Below are 15,773 nucleotides of genomic sequence, written 5' to 3'. Positions count from 1 at the left end.
GTTGAATTGTACTCGGAACCTCATTGATACCTGCCAAATTTATTCACTGGCCTGGATAGAATGAACGTAAGGAAGGTGCTTACAGTAATGGTAGAGTCATGGACCGGAGGGCACGTTTATACCGGAAGACAGAAGGATGTCCCTTCAGAGAAGAGCAGAAATTTCTTTAGCTAGAGGGTGGTAAATCTGTGGAATTCTCTGCCACAGGCGTGTGTGGAGAGCCAAGTCATTCAGTATACAGTATTTAAAACGGAGGTTGATAGGTTCTTGATTAGTAAGGGCGTCAAAGGCTACAGAGAAAAGGCAGGTGGGGAAAAAATAAAACAGTCACGATGGAATGGCGGAGCAGACTCAATGGGCAGTCTTGGTGGTACTTTAACCTCCTTCAGCACATCTTCTCTTGGAACGTGCGCCCTATTTTTAATCTCTTCAATGCGACTCTATGCTTGATAATACTTTTAAAATGTGGCAAGGAAAATTTTGTAGACTTAAGTGCTCCGTGCAAAGCAACTCGTTAAGAGGAAATGGCGCTGTTAAAAGCTTTATACGTTCCAAATAAATACACGTAATTCATTTTAAAGTGCATCATCAAAAGTATCCGGAAATTAAAACAGTTCATAAGGCACTTCACAAAGTCCGCTACAAATTGGTTAAGTTTGAATTGGAAATTCTACTTGGCACGTAATAAGTTGCATTGGGATGAAAATGTTAGTCTATGGATGTTCACGTAAATTGTATTGTGATAATTTGTTTAATAGGATAGCTTTCCAAACCTTTCATTCACAATTGAGGATTCTGTGTCGAGCAGTTCAGTAAAATTAGACATACCCACTAAGGGTGCATTATTGGATATTTCTACGTAGATTTGCCCTGAATGTTTAGTAATGTGCATTACACATAATACACGATGTATTCAGTTTCCTGAGCAGTTATTCACCCCCAAGTTATACATCTCCCCAAACCACCTCCTCACAGAGACTTATTTCTACTGTACGTGACTTCAGACACGACCACTTGCCCGGGTCCCGTCAATCCCATCCTAGCGTAATCGCGCATCTTCGTTGCGTGATATGTAGAGTATGTACGTGATGCATTATGACTCTCAGTTTAAATAGAGCGTCATCGAAGCGTGCAGTTCACTGCAGCATTTGCTCAGAGGAGGAAGGTAAGGTGTGGCGTGGCAGGGATGGATGGATGGATGGATGGCTAACTAACTAACTTATCAAACTATATAGCTTCAGTATGTCCAAACGTATTGCATGAATTTTGTGGTAGCGATTACGAAATATTACATGTTATAAATTGCAATTCATTTTTGTTAAGTAGTATTTGTATGTGATTATTTTGCATCGCCGGTTTAAAAATACTGCTGATCCTTTTATAGCTTAGTACAATAACATAGAACAAATATAGTTTCACATTTGTTGTGTTTAATATGGTTTTATTAAAATGGTGGATTCCTGTTTATGATACTTGGGTCCTGATGTGATACTTGGTTCCTGATGTGATGGCGTAAGGCTCGTCTTACTGTGTATATAAACACCAACGGATACGAGTGACCTGTCTGAAGGATCCTCGGTATGCGAATTTACAATAAATTAACCCGCAACAAGACCATAAATCGCCCTAATCTGGATTTCCAGATCGGCTCCGATATGGGGCTCAATTCAGGTTGAATCTTGGCGTAAATGATTTGTTCTTTGATCCAGCAACGTCGATGCACTGCATACGATGCCCTCTGGTTGCAGTAAAGCAATTCGGCCATTGCCCTCAGTCGTTTTCTAGAGTGGTTTACATGCTCAGTACGCGTGGTTGACTATAGTCCACTTGTTATGGTGGAGTTGGATATAGAGAGGATGCGAAGTGACTGGTGATCATTTTGAGGGCTTAGAAGTTGAAATAAGTAAATACAATTTTCACTTAAATAGAATCGAGGCTTCTTGTCCACTTGGGCTATGGGAATAAATTTAAATGCTCGTAGCCCCGCTGGGGCGAATGCGACGCGCCTAATGGCACGTCTTATTCTGAATAGTTCCTGTAAAATGACTTCGAAAATGCCCGTGACAAATTCATTTGCAAAATGCTGCCTCTAGAGGGAAACGAGTTGGGAGTGCGTGGCTCTTGCAGCTCCGTCGTCGTGTGTAAGGCATTGGTTGTTCCTCATTGTTTCCTCCCAGTGCCTCGGTTTTCTCCCTGAGCGGGTGGTCATTGCAAATTGTCCTGTGATTCGGTTGGTGTTAAATGGGTGGGTTGCGGGCCTGTCCAGCTCGTAGGGCCAAACGGCCTGTGTCCCTAAGAAAGACTAAAAGGAACACGTGACAATGCATCCGGTTTCAAAGCCGGCAATAGAAAGCCGGGATGCAGATGTAGAGATTTTCAGATTTTGGAGGTGTGATTGACGAAGGCATAGTGGAGTAATTAAATTCATAGTTTAAGAGAACAAAATTTTTTGGAAAGTCGAAGCTTAACTCTGGGGCAGAAGACAGGAGTTGATCAGGGTTAGTGGGAACGGCAGGTGAATTGAATTGACTTATTTCTTCACATGTGAGGAGTAAAAATCACTACGTTACATCTGTGAATGTGCAATGTACAAATTAGAGTAATTTGTAATAGTATGTGCAGTAAAATGTACAACAGAACAGTCAATATAGCTTAGAAATACAATTGTGTCAACATGAATTAATCAGTCCGTTAGCTTGGTGGAAGAAGCTATTCCGGAGCCTGTTGGTCCTGGCTTTAATGCATACGTATCCCATATGGTTTCCCTGAGTGAAAATGATGAAAATTATACCCCTGAAGCTGGTATAGTTCAGTAAGTACTGTTAATGGGTCAGAGGAATAATGTCTCCTCCATTGTCACGATGAGGCCACACTTGGGTTGGAGGAGCAACACCTTGTATTCCGTTTGGGTAGCCTCCAACCTGATGGCATGAACTTCAATATCTCAAATCTCAAACCCCCAACCCCCCCTTCACCATTTCCCATTCCCTTTTCCCTCTCTCACCCTTATCTCCTTGCCTGCCCATCGCCTCCCTCTGATGCTTCCCCCCCTTTTTTTTTCTTCCATGGCCTCTGTCTCTTTCACCAATCAACTTCCCAATTCGTTATTTCATCCCTTGCCCTTCAGGTTTCACTGATCACCTTGTGTTTCTCTCCCATTCCCCCCCCCCCGCCCCACCCTTTCAAATCTACTCAGCTTTTTTTTTCTCCAGTCCTGAAGGGTTTCTGCTCGAAACGTCGACTGCACTTTTTCCGTAGGTGCTGCCTGGCCTGCTGAGTTCCTCCAGCATACTGTGTGTGTTGCTTGGATTTCCAGCATTTCTATATTTTCTCTTGTTTGTAATGCAAGTTCAGACAGGGGAAGCAGTGTTCTGAGTGACTTCTATTTTCAGAAAGGTGGATATGAGGCCAGCCAAGAGCACCTTAGTAGGATAGTCAAATCTATAAATAACAAAATGCATAAAATACTTAAGGAGGCAATGAGGTGAGGCAGACCTCAGCTGAGATTATAGATGTAGAAAAATATTTTTATTTTATTTATTTAGAGATCATGTGGAATAGGCCCTTCCTGCCCAGCAACCCATCTATTTAACACAAGCCTAATCACAGGACAATTTCCAATGATTGATTAACTTACTAACTGGTTTATCATTAGACTGTGGGAGGAAACTGCAGTTTGTTGATGCTATGAATTATGCTTGGAGATTAATCATGATCTAAAGTTCACCAAACCTTGTACGTCAAAACACATTTGAACTGTCTGCTGTACTTGTTCTGACTTAAAATAGCAATAGGTATACAAGGTAACTAACTAGCAAATTTAAAGTTTGCTTTTCAGAATTTTTTGCTGATATTTAATAAACTGTCAGTTGACAGAAACAAACCTAATCATACATTCTTTCCTCTATACAGTTCTGGCACAATTTTAATATCGTGCATTTCAAATCTTTACTTTAGATATGCTAGCACACTATAGATTTTGAACAAAAGATTGCGTGCTATTGTCAGCTTTCAAAATGGATTCTGTTAGTGCATCATTCTCTTTGTGGGGAAAAGTGTTACAGTTTTCATGGGTGTTGACAAGTTTGTTGGTCAAACGATTAAATAACTTGATAATATCCTCCTCAGTAAATGTTCTGTGCTACTTCCTCTCTCAGAACATTTACTAAGGAGGATATTGCCAAATCATCAACCTCTTACTTGCACATAATCATTTGGCCAACAATAGCGAGTGCAAGTTGGCTATTGCACAATTTTTCAGTTCTTGAAATATAATGTTTATTTGTAAGGTAGTTCAATTCTATTAGGTTTATCTCCCTCTACTCAACCAGTTCTTTGCAGGAGCAGAATTGATACATTAGAAGTTCTGTGTAAAGCAGATGTAGATGTTCTTTACCTTAGCCACTGTGTAGCTTTGAATTACTGGGAGTGGTTGAAATAGGTAAGTTATTAAAAGGAGTACTTTTTTAAAAAAAAAACTACAGGATTATCATTGTACTTATTTATTCCTTAACTATTATTTTAAGTTCCTCAAAGTGCCATGGAATCTTTATGTAGTAAGGAGTTGCACCCTGCATAACTATCTCCTAAAATTTTATTCTTTTAGTCACCGGACTAATGGTAATCGGCACCAGTGAAGGGTTGCCTTTTGTGTAGTTGCTAGGAATCAATTATGATTTGTTTCCGCTCTGATTTTTGTGGATTGGGGTGGCTGAAGAGGCCAGTGAGGGTATGACAGGCTTCTACAGATTGGGCAGCAGGTGGCTTGTGGGGCAAGCAGGCTTGGGAAGTGGTGTGTTCTTTTGCCACGGTTTATAATATCATAAGGTCCTTCTCCATTTTGAGCAGAATTAAGCCATTCAGCCCATTAAGTCTGCTCCACCATTCCATCATGGCTGACTTCTGGTAAGATGGTGACACACAGGGACATTTAAGAGACTCTTGGGTATGTGAATGAAAGAGTGCAATGTAGGAGGGAAGGGTTAGTTTGATCTTTGAGTAGTTTAAAAGGTCAGCACAATGTCATGAACCAGAGGGCCTGTATTGGTTTGTGATCTTCGGGGGTCTGATAGAGGTAGTGTTTTTTTAAAAATGGTGGTGGGTGAATGGAACTTGCGGCAGGGACGGTGGTGGAGGCAGATACATTAGGGACACTTAACAGACTCATAGGCAGTTGTTTGAAGAGCTGAAGAAGATTGGGCTTTGTAAGATTGGCTGCAGGAGGAAAGGGAGGTTGAAAGATGAGGTGCAAAGTTTTGTAGACTTGGAAAATGTGATATTTTAACACCCTGGTAATAACAGATGGAAGGAGGGAAGATCATGGCAATTTTTATTTGCCATCCACATTGGAGTCGATGAACTTACTAATGTTTGGATAGATAAGTGGGAACTCAAATGCATAAATCAGCGTAGTATCAAAAAGATGTGTAGTATTTTGTTGGTTTATAACTTAGGATAGAATTCTCCCACCCAGCTATTCTGATATTACTATAAATGTGGACACTACTCAGAATCCAATGTATAGTCATTGATATGTTATGAAATTACAGATACTTTTCCCCCTTGAATACAGGTTGCTGTTAGTGACATGGAAAAAGATTTAGGTCAATTGTATAATCAGATTAGTGGTGTTTGAAATGTAATACTGACAGATGGATCTTTGGGGGCAGGGGGGCAAATATAGCAAACTGAGTACCAGGAATTAGTATAATACAAAAGGCATTTTAAAAAAATGAGTCAGTAAAAATTAATAGTAATGTGAGACTATGGAGAAACAGCTGCAAATAAAAATTATGAAATTTTGGAGAGCGATGCTTGTACAACACGTATATAATACACCCAGTCTATTTATTTTTTTGTAAACAAAGCATGCTTATTGAAGTGTGATCAGAGGACAGCAATGCTAGTCTCTGGTCTATTTTGAAATTTGACTTGTCTAAATTAATTACATATTATGTCAAAATTTAATGTGCTTATTTCCTCTAATACAAAATAGTTTAAAATTTTCTATCTACTTCCCAGATGGTCCAATCTAGGTAGTTCCTAAAGTGGTTGTGTCTAAACTACTTTCCATTTCTAAGCTTGGCCAATTTCTGGAATATGTTGCAATAGATGATGTTTATTTTATCAATTGAGGAACTTGGATGGTATCCACCCTCAACTTCCTTTCCTGATGTATTGGTCCTCAGTGCCTTATTCTATACGATCTATGGTTGCAAAGCTCAAAGCAATCCGAATTGCATGCAATGCTTTCAGTTGTTTTGTTTGTGCCTGCCTGCTCTCATTAAATTAAATTTGCTCCTATTTGATGTTGCCAGTCATAAGCCTTTATTGCTGGCTTAATTCCGTTTGATTTCTTATTTTGAGAGATTCCATGCATCTTGCTTCCAAAATTTATCTAATACATAGTGTTCTCTGTCTGTTATAAATGTACTGCAAACAGCAGGGATTCTGAAACTGGTGTCAATTATTACTCCTTGTCAGAAGCAACCAGACTTTGACAGAGCTTATCTCTTTTTCATGTGAATTCCTCTAATGGGAACTTGCATCATAAGAAGTGAGCACTTGCACAAGTTAAATTTAACTTTGCAGCCTGGCAAGGGAATTGGGCTACATATGATTGAATTCAGCTAGTATGTTGCTTTATGCAGCAAGGTAATCACAGACCACATAATCTTTGGAAGATATGTCCTTAAAATTTGAACTCCTGGGTGGTATCATGATTAGATTCTGGGAAAGTGATTAAAAAGACCATCGATGCCTATTGTTTCTTTTCAGCAGCAAAAATGGCAAGCCTGAAGGAAAAGCTAATTGGCCACTTGGCAACCTCCGGGGAGAAGCACTCAAACAACAAGGTTACCATTGTTGGTGTGGGCGCAGTAGGAATGGCATGTGCCATCAGTGTCTTAATGAAGGTAAGACAACATTCAAGTAACAAAGCTGTAGTTCCCACCAGGACTAGACTTGGGGAGTTACTATTATTCAACACATTTAGAAGCTGAAAATGTTAGTATGCCCTAGTTTGCATGTATGACACTTGAATATCAAACCAATACCATTTTTCCATTTCTACCCCCTACTCAACATGACCATTAACTCTCGAATGACAGCTATCATCTTACCTTTGTTCATTTGGCCTGCATGGAAAAGTTTATTTGGCTGTTGTTGAACTGCAGGTAATGTGGTTCCAAGAGCAATCAGGAATAGGGATTTTGTATAAATTTTCTCTCTTTCTCCCCCCCCCACCCCCTTTTTCCAGGGCTAGTGAGAAGAGTGGAAATCAAATTGAAACACTACTGGACTGTATGGTATTAGGCCTTTAGTCTTGCTAGGTTGACTCTTATTGTGGTTGCATGGTTCCATGTTTCAGGATCTGGTAGATGAGTTGGCTCTGGTGGATGTAATGGAGGATAAATTGAAGGGAGAGATGATGGACTTGCAACATGGGAGCCTTTTCCTGCACACTTCCAAAATAGTGTCCGGCAAAGGTGAGTGTGATGTTACAGGTAGGGGAATGGGAGGAGTTGGGGTTTTGAGCATATAAGGCTGGGGACTAGGGACTAGGTGAGGTGGAAGTGGGATGGTGGATTGACATTAACTTAGGTGCCTTCTCAGCATCTCCCTGATTAATTCTTGAGCTAGTAGTTTAAATGATTAAGAAGTTATTCTGGGTTAAATATTATACATTGCTGGCAAGGAATGCTGTTATAGAACATAGAACAGTACAGCACAGCACAGCACAGCACAGAATAGGTTCTTGTGCCTATGACATTGTGCTAAATGATCCTGCCTTTTTCCTGAACAGAAGTCCCCTGGAACTTGCCGTCCTGAGCACCAGTCCTCACCAGCTAGTCACATGGTCTGTCTTTTAGACAATATTGTCTGGAAGTGTGTGGACTTTTTTTTATCAGGACCAATACCTCTAAGATAGGGGACAAGTATCTCAGATGATTTCTGGTTTAGAAGATTGAGAAAAGGATTAAATGAAGGAACACTGTAGGAGGCTCATGAAGAGTATTATCATAAGCAGAGAATTGTTAGGCCAAATAGTGTACAAAGGTTACAAAGAATGTTACTGATTTTAAACCATAAATGTGGTGAACTAGGTAGATCAAATTTACAGGTCTCAAATAAGAAACAACAACTGCAAGTCAGGAACCAGAACTGCAGTTCTATGCAAGGGATTGTTCAGCCTTCTCTTGAATGTTGAGGTTTTAGTGTATGGGCCTATAGGTTGGGCTAGAATGTCGATTCTTGTACAGTGTGTGCTAGTGGAGAAAGTAATGTGGTACAGTTCTTTCAGATCAGATATCAGTTCTATGGAGTAAGAATTGAGATGTGCGATGGGGCTAACAATTTTCTTCCTATGATAGATTATTCTGTTAGTGCCGGCTCCAAATTGGTTGTGGTCACAGCTGGTGCTCGGCAGCAGGAGGGAGAGAGCCGCCTGAACCTGGTTCAACGCAACGTAAATATCTTCAAACATATTATTCCGGATATTGTCAAGTACAGTCCAAACTGTGTCTTGCTTATTGTGTCCAACCCAGGTGAGTAGTATCCACTTTGCAATGGGGAGGGTTCTGGGGCTTGGATATATTATGGGTTTAGAACTACAGATATGAAATCTTGTGGCCAAACTCTTAATCAAAAGATACTGTCTTCATCATGGAAGCATTATTACAGAAAGGGTAGTTGTTTTCACATGTTTACTGGGAGCAGAAAATTTGTATTTATTTTGCTATTGACAGTCTTCTGAAGTAGCTCAAAGAATTATTAAGTCTAGTTCCATTAGATTTTAATTAAGTAGTAATTTCTTAAATACGCCGGCTGGTGGCACAGTGACATCAGCACCGGACTCTGGAGCGAAAGTTCCGGAGTTCGAATCCATTTGGGCTGCTCCCGGGCACGCTTTCCATCCGTGCCAGGTTGAGTTTGGAGCTCGCAACTCAGCCTCGTTTTTTTAAAAAAAAAGACAATACTGCACTGTGAGAAGGACATGAGGGGCCACCTACAGCATCTTTCCTCCAAGACGACTACTTGAAAAAGTGGTCGCCAAGGCTCTGGCAGAGTATGGCACACAAAAAAAAATACTTAAAGGTACAATGCAATGGATCCCACCCTCCTTTCCTCACTGGTCCAAGTTCACTCTATCTACTCCACTGTTCTGGCTCCATGGAGCCTTTCATCGGAAATTTGTAAATCTGACTTGCCTAGTTACTCATAAGTCTTGTAATAAAATACTGGCATCCCTTGACTCCTATATCTCTTTTCCTTCATGGCAATGTTTGTCATTGTTGAAAAGTCTCTACAGATTATGTTGATTTCTTTCAATCTGCTTCTGGTATTGCATTGTGTAGATGCAGTCCTTTGTTTCAGCTACTCAAAAAATCCTCGCAATGTCACTTCCAAGTTCCATCCTTGGAGTGGCCTCTATTCCAAACCATAAAGTCTCTCCTCTCCCAATCCTGGTTGACATGTTTTTCAAGCCATATCCATTGTCCCAAATATCACTGCAAATGTGTAACTAGCAGTTTGTTATCTGATATAAAATTGTAAAGAAAAACCCTATAACTTCAAGGTTAGTATTTGTAAAGCAAAGTTTTCCCACTCGGCTCCATCAAGCACATGATTGTCTGGTAGAGCTGAGGAGAACCCCAGCTTTACCCTCCTTTGGAACAGAATAAAGATATTGCAAGGGTAAAAAGAACCTCCTTGTTGGTATATACAAGCCTTTAAACAGTAACCAGGATGTGGGGTACAAATTGCAATGGGAAATAGAAAAGGCATGTAAAAAGGACATTATTATGATGGTCATAGGGGATTTCAATGTGCAAGTAGATTGGGAAAGCAAGATTCCTCCTGGATCCCAAGGGGGGAAAAGTTGTGGAATGTCTATGAGATAGCTTGTTGGAGCAGCTTGTGGTTGAGCCCACTAGGGAAAAGGCCATTCTGGACTGGGTGTTGTGTCATGAACCAGGTTTGATTAGGAAACTTGAGGTAAAGAAACTATTAGGAGAAAGTGGTCTTAATACAGTTAACGCTGCAATTTGAGAGAGAAGCTAAAATTGGATGAATCATTATTACAGTTGACTAAAGGGAAGTACAAAGACACGAGAGAGGAGTTGGCCATAGTAGATTGGAAGGGGGCACTAGCAAGAATGATCATAGAGTTGCAATGGCTGGAATTTCCGTAAGTAATTCAGAAGGCAAAGGATCGGTTAATCTCAAAGAAGCAGCAGCATTTTAAAGGAAGGATGGGCCAACCAGAGGTAATAATGGGAAACAAAGAAAATGAATGAGTATTTTCAGTCTGTCTTCACTGTGGAAGCAGTAGCAGTTATACAAAAATCCAAGATCGTCAGGGAGCAAAACTGAATATGACCGCTAATAAGAAGGTACTTGGGAAGCTGGAAGTCTGAAGGTACATAAATCTCCTGAACCAGATGGACTGCACCTCTGAAGGAGGTACCTTAAGAGATTGTGGAAGTGTTAGTAGCCATCTTTCAAGAATCACTGGATTCTGGAATGGTTCTGGAGGACAAGAAAATTGCAAACATCATTCTACTCTTTAAGAAGGAAGGGGGGTAAAAGACAGGACATTATCACTAGCTTAACTGGAGTAGTTGACAAGATGTTAGAATTGATTATTAAGGATAAGGTTTCGGGGCACCTGGAGGCACAAGAGTAAATAGGCCGAAGTCAGCATGGGGAAATGTTGACTGAAAATTATATTGGAATTCTTTGAGGAAATAACAGGCAGAATAGACAAATGAGCCAGTCGATGATTTTACTTGGATTTCAGAAGGCCTTTGACAAGGTGCCACACAGGCTTCTGATTGGATGCTGGAAACTTGTGTTCCACAGGGTCAGTATTGGGTCGACTACTTTTTACATTTTATGTTAATGATTTGGGCGATGGAATTGTTAGCTTTGTGTCCAAGTTTATGGTTGATACGAAGTTAGGTAGAGGGGTAGGTAGTGTTGAGGAAGCAGTGAGTCTGCAGTAGGATTTGGACAGATTAAGAGAATGAGCAAAGAGGTGACCAATGGAATAGTGTAGGGAGCTGTATGGTCCTGCAGTCTGGTAGAATGAATAAAGGCACTGACTGTTTTGCAAATGGAGTGAATTTTGAAATTGGAGGTACAAAGGGACTTAGTGCTAGTGCAAGATTCCCTAAAGGTCAACTTGCAGGATGTCAGTAGTAAGGAAGGCATTCATTACAAAAGGACTAGAATAAAAAAGCATGTAATGCTGTGGCTTTGTATGTTAACCCCAAGCAGTATCTTAGGACCATTTGATGGCCCTGAGCCTGTACTTGCTGAAATTTAGAAGAGTGAAAGCAGATCTCATTAAACTTACTGAATTTTGAAAGGCTTGGATAGAGTTGACTTGGAGAGAATGTTTCTAATAGTGGGAGACTTCAGGACCAAAGGGCACAGCCTCATAATAGAAGGATATCCCTTTAGAAAAGAGATGAGGAATTTTAGCCAGAGGGTGGTGAATATGAAATTCAAAGCCACAGATGGATATACTTGATGCAGAAGTTGATATGTTCTTGATTAGTAGTGGCATCAAAAGTTACAAGTAGAAGTCAGTGGAGTTGAGATGGAAAATAAAAAAAGCCATGATCAATTGGATGAATGGCCAAATTCTGCTCCCATGCCTTTGTTCATTGAGACGAATTTAAATTTAAGCTTCAAACACCAATTCAAAAATTACCTAAAATCCCAGATGGTTTCCTTTCCAGATATATTTTGGTGTTCTTATCTGTAATGACCTATACTGTGCACCACTCTCAGTCCTACTTAATGCATAGATTCCCTATTTGCTCTTGTTTTCATTTAATTTTGTCGGCAGAGCTTTTAGCCTGCAGTGGGTGGTGTGGCTCAGAGCCAGTGAGAAGCCAGGCTTGTAACATGTAAAAAGCTGTTCAGTCTACACGTTTGGAGCTTTCTTGCTGATCTAGACTGGCTGAGAGAGTGGAATGCAGGCAACTGCAAATGAAATGACACAAATGTGAAAATGGACGGGTTGGGGTTTGGTGGCACAGGGAGAAAGGGTAATTACTCTGAAAAGATGACTAATAGGACCTACTGAGAAAGCTGTAGGAATTTTGTCTGGGAACTATCTTGTGCTCAGAACAAAGCATCATTACCATGGAAATAAATCTGCTACAGAGACAACCTTGTCTTGGAGTTCACCATTTTGGCATGTATTCAAACAAAAAATGTAAGATATCCACAGCATCAGGCTAAATATGCATTCTCAAATCCTATTGAGTCATACTGCACCGACAGTTATAAGTACTGGAATTAAAACGTAAAGGAAATAACCCTCTTAAACAACAACTATAGTTGACCGAATAAACTGGTTTTAATGTGCCCTGTTTGTGTACTACTACAGTTCTGTAATAGTTTATACTTAATTATTGAAAATGGAGCAAATTCCTTTTGTCCTTGAAGAGAAGGAGAAGGAATGAACAGATCAGTTGTGTTGGGAGTTAATCTGCATACGTTTTTCTCTTTTCCCCATCAGTTGACATCCTGACCTATGTGGCGTGGAAGCTGAGTGGTTTTCCTATGCACCGTGTTATTGGAAGTGGCTGCAACTTGGACTCTGCACGCTTCAGATACCTAATGGGGGAGAGACTAGGAATCCACAGCTCCAGCTGTCATGGCTGGGTGATTGGCGAGCACGGAGACTCCAGTGGTATGTCTGAAAGAGCTGTGCTGAGGTTATAGTTGAAATTGAAGTAGGTCAAATGTCATGTTGGACTGGTTAGGCAGAGCTGTCAAATATCTTTAACAGCTGTTTACAATAATGGTGTGAGACTTGGAAATGGTATGCATAAAGTTATTAGATAAAGTAGAAAGAGAAGACCTGGGGCAGATGAGCTGCAATCATTAAATCAAGTGCCTGCTCCTATGTTCTTGATATTTGTGGTATTGAACTGGATGGCACAGAGCTAGTGAATAGTTGCCTCCTTCCCATCGGAGAGTCCTTGGGTTCAGCATAATCCAGTGTGTTACAGGTAGATTATGGATCTTGTGGGGAATAGAAAGCCTTAGGGGTGTGGGATGGACTAACAGTTTAAAAATGCAATACCAATTTCAGAATGGAGTCAGAAATTCAATTTCAATTTATTTGTATGATGAATCACAATAGTTTCAAATGTTCAGTGATTTTTAAATATAATTAAAACAAATCAATGATGATTTGACTGGTTGAGGAATGTGGTTTGTAGTGAGTAGTTCTTGCTGTATTCTACATATTTGAAGAATTCAAGTCTGAGTCATCCATGTTGTAATTAAGCATCATGAATGCAAGTTCTTCCCTCCACCACTAGCAGTCAAAATTTCTTAGCACAAATGGAAAAATATAATTTCCCAGGAAGTGACAGAATTATAATTTGCCTGTAAACAGTAACTTATCTCATAGTCAGAACTATCTTAAAAAGACTGGATAGTATTTTAAGTTGTACGACATCTGTGACAAATGCTGGGTCATTTTTAGGTGCTGCTTTTGATGTATTTTTCTTGGATTTTTTTTTTACATTAGTACCTGTGTGGAGTGGCATGAATGTTGCAGGTGTGAGCCTGAAGGAACTTCACCCTGAGATGGGAACTGACAAGGACAAGGAAAACTGGAAGAAGGTCCACAAGGATGTGGTTGACAGGTGATAACTGCAGTGACCAAACACAGTTCTATTATTTTGTCATAACTTGTATTATTAGGACACATTAGTTTCATCTTGTCTATTATGGCCCTTTGAACAGAATTTGGAGAAAATTAAGTTATCTTTTATTCTGCTTTTCAAAATGTCACCAAACTTCCACAGAGGATTAATATTAGTTTGCAAATTCTATTAACATTAGACACCAAACCATGGCAATTAGCAACAAAATTGGAAATTCAGTGATTTAGATATTTGGATATAATGAAAGTTTACTGAATGGTATTGAAATGAAGAATACAAGTTATCAGTGGAGCAAACTTCCAGAGTCTTGTCCGGATCAAACAAATTTAAATAACAAACAGAAGAAAAACAAAAATGAAGAAATCTGCAGATGCTGGAATTTCAAGCCACACACACAAAAAAAATGCTGGTGAACGCAGCAGGCCAGGCAGCATCTCTAGGAAGAGGTACAGTCGACGTTTCGGGCCGGGACCCTGTGTCAGGACTAACTGAAAGAAGAGATGGTAAGAGATTTGAAAGTGGGAGGGGGTAACCCTCGCAACCCTAACCCCTCCCACTTTCAAATCTCTTGCTATTTCTTCTTTCAGTTAGTCCTGACACAGGGTCTCAGCCCCAAATGTTGACTGTACCTTTTCCTATAGATGCTGCCTGGCCTGCTGCGTTCACCAGCATTTTTTGTGTGTGTTAGAAGGAAAAACAAGATTCCTATGTATTCTGAAAATAGAAGCTACATGGAGTGATGGATAGATCAGCATGTTTTCAAAAATGTTTATGCTGGTAGATTTTTCTATTCCTCCTTTGCACAACTTAATTATTTTCAGTCGTTGCACCCACTCCAGTATAATTTCATTTCATAATTTGGCGTGACTTTTGTCCACCATAAACTTAAGTGACTCACATGAATGTTTATGGGAGGAGTCAAGCCATTAAAATTCAGTGTATGCTTGTAGTAATCCATGAAACAGGACTGCTGTACTGCAGACAAATATAGCAACAGAAAATGAAGGTTACTGGTAAAATCTATTGTAAAGTCATAACTATTTCATTATGGGAGTAAATGTAATGCCTTACCAAAGTGACTGACCCGTAGTTTGCTTATTCCACAGTGCTTATGAGGTGATAAAATTGAAAGGATACACATCCTGGGCTATTGGAATGTCTGTGGCAGATCTGGCAGAAACTATAATGAAAAACCTGCGTAGGGTTCATCCAGTATCTACAATGGTTAAGGTAAGAGGAACAATGCTAAGTGCTTGAGCATGGTAAACAAACGGAGTGAAAGGAAGAAGCAGAACTGGTATATAAAATGGAAGCATAACTTTTCATTTTTTTCCTGCATAATCATCCCAGTGAGGACAGGAGATAATTAATGATGGGAGGGTAGAGTTGGAAAATAGTTGTGGCACACACTGACTATCCTGTTCTTCCTCCAGAATTTCTATGGTATCACCAATGAAGTTTTCCTGAGTCTTCCTAGTGTTTTGGATAATAATGGAATTTCTAACATTGTCAAGATGACACTGAAGCCCGATGAAGAAGGGAAGCTGCAGCACAGTGCTACCACCTTGTGGGACATTCAGAAGGAGCTGAAGTTCTGAACCTCCACGCTGTCTTCCTAGGAATCTAGTTATGTGTACGCCCCTGTTCTATGAGAGGGATTGCTTTGAGTAAATTGTGACTTATTTTTCTATCTCTGGTCAGAAGACTATTGTCATGTTTGATCATGTTGTCCTACTTATCCCAGTCCCTCACTATTGTCAGTTAAGTATTTATGTAGAGTAGGCAGCTTGGTATGATATGAATAAAATAGTCACTTTAAACCATCCAAGTTCATTTTCTTATTCACTATTAACTCTACAGTTTAAGTTGGTTTAATGAGTAATCCTCTGGTCATCAACACTATCTTAAATACTTCTGTCTTCTAAAAGGATTTTACTTCTGAAAAGAGGACCAAACCCTTTTTGCATAATAAATTATTTGTAGAAATTTATGAATGTGCAAGAGTGACTAAGCCTTTAAAGATGTCCTTGTGTCTAACATGGCTTGATTCCCCCCCCCCCCATAATAATAATATAC

At 39.9% G+C, this 15,773-nt stretch overlaps 1 protein-coding gene across 1 annotated transcript; it reads left to right on the top strand.

The window, feature by feature from the left end:
• The first annotated feature begins 1,044 nt into the window (after positions 1-1,044).
• On the top strand, positions 1,045-15,534 carry LOC134353756 (L-lactate dehydrogenase A chain). Its single transcript, XM_063062096.1, has 8 exons — positions 1,045-1,165; positions 6,778-6,914; positions 7,370-7,487; positions 8,373-8,546; positions 12,536-12,709; positions 13,559-13,676; positions 14,804-14,927; positions 15,131-15,534. The coding sequence occupies exons 1-8, from the start codon at positions 1,096-1,098 to the stop codon at positions 15,293-15,295; spliced, it is 1,080 nt and encodes a 359-aa protein (XP_062918166.1). The 5' UTR covers positions 1,045-1,095; the 3' UTR covers positions 15,296-15,534.
• The last annotated feature ends 239 nt before the right edge of the window (positions 15,535-15,773 follow it).

This window comes from Mobula hypostoma, chromosome 11 (genome assembly GCF_963921235.1).
Source record: "Mobula hypostoma chromosome 11, sMobHyp1.1, whole genome shotgun sequence".
Lineage (NCBI taxonomy): Eukaryota > Metazoa > Chordata > Chondrichthyes > Myliobatiformes > Myliobatidae > Mobula > Mobula hypostoma.
The sequence above is the reverse complement of the archived record's forward strand: the minus strand, read 5'-3'. Positions and strand labels throughout refer to the sequence as shown.

Bases quoted from the DNA above. Each gene is read 5' to 3' on its own strand.
- LOC134353756 (XM_063062096.1), top strand. From the start codon at position 1,096: ATGACTCTCAGTTTAAATAGAGCGTCATCGAAGCGTGCAGTTCACTGC. The intron at 7,488-8,372 runs GTGAGTGTGATG...TTCCTATGATAG, and splicing joins CAAAATAGTGTCCGGCAAAG to ATTATTCTGTTAGTGCCGGC. The intron at 13,677-14,803 runs GTGATAACTGCA...CTTATTCCACAG, and splicing joins CACAAGGATGTGGTTGACAG to TGCTTATGAGGTGATAAAAT.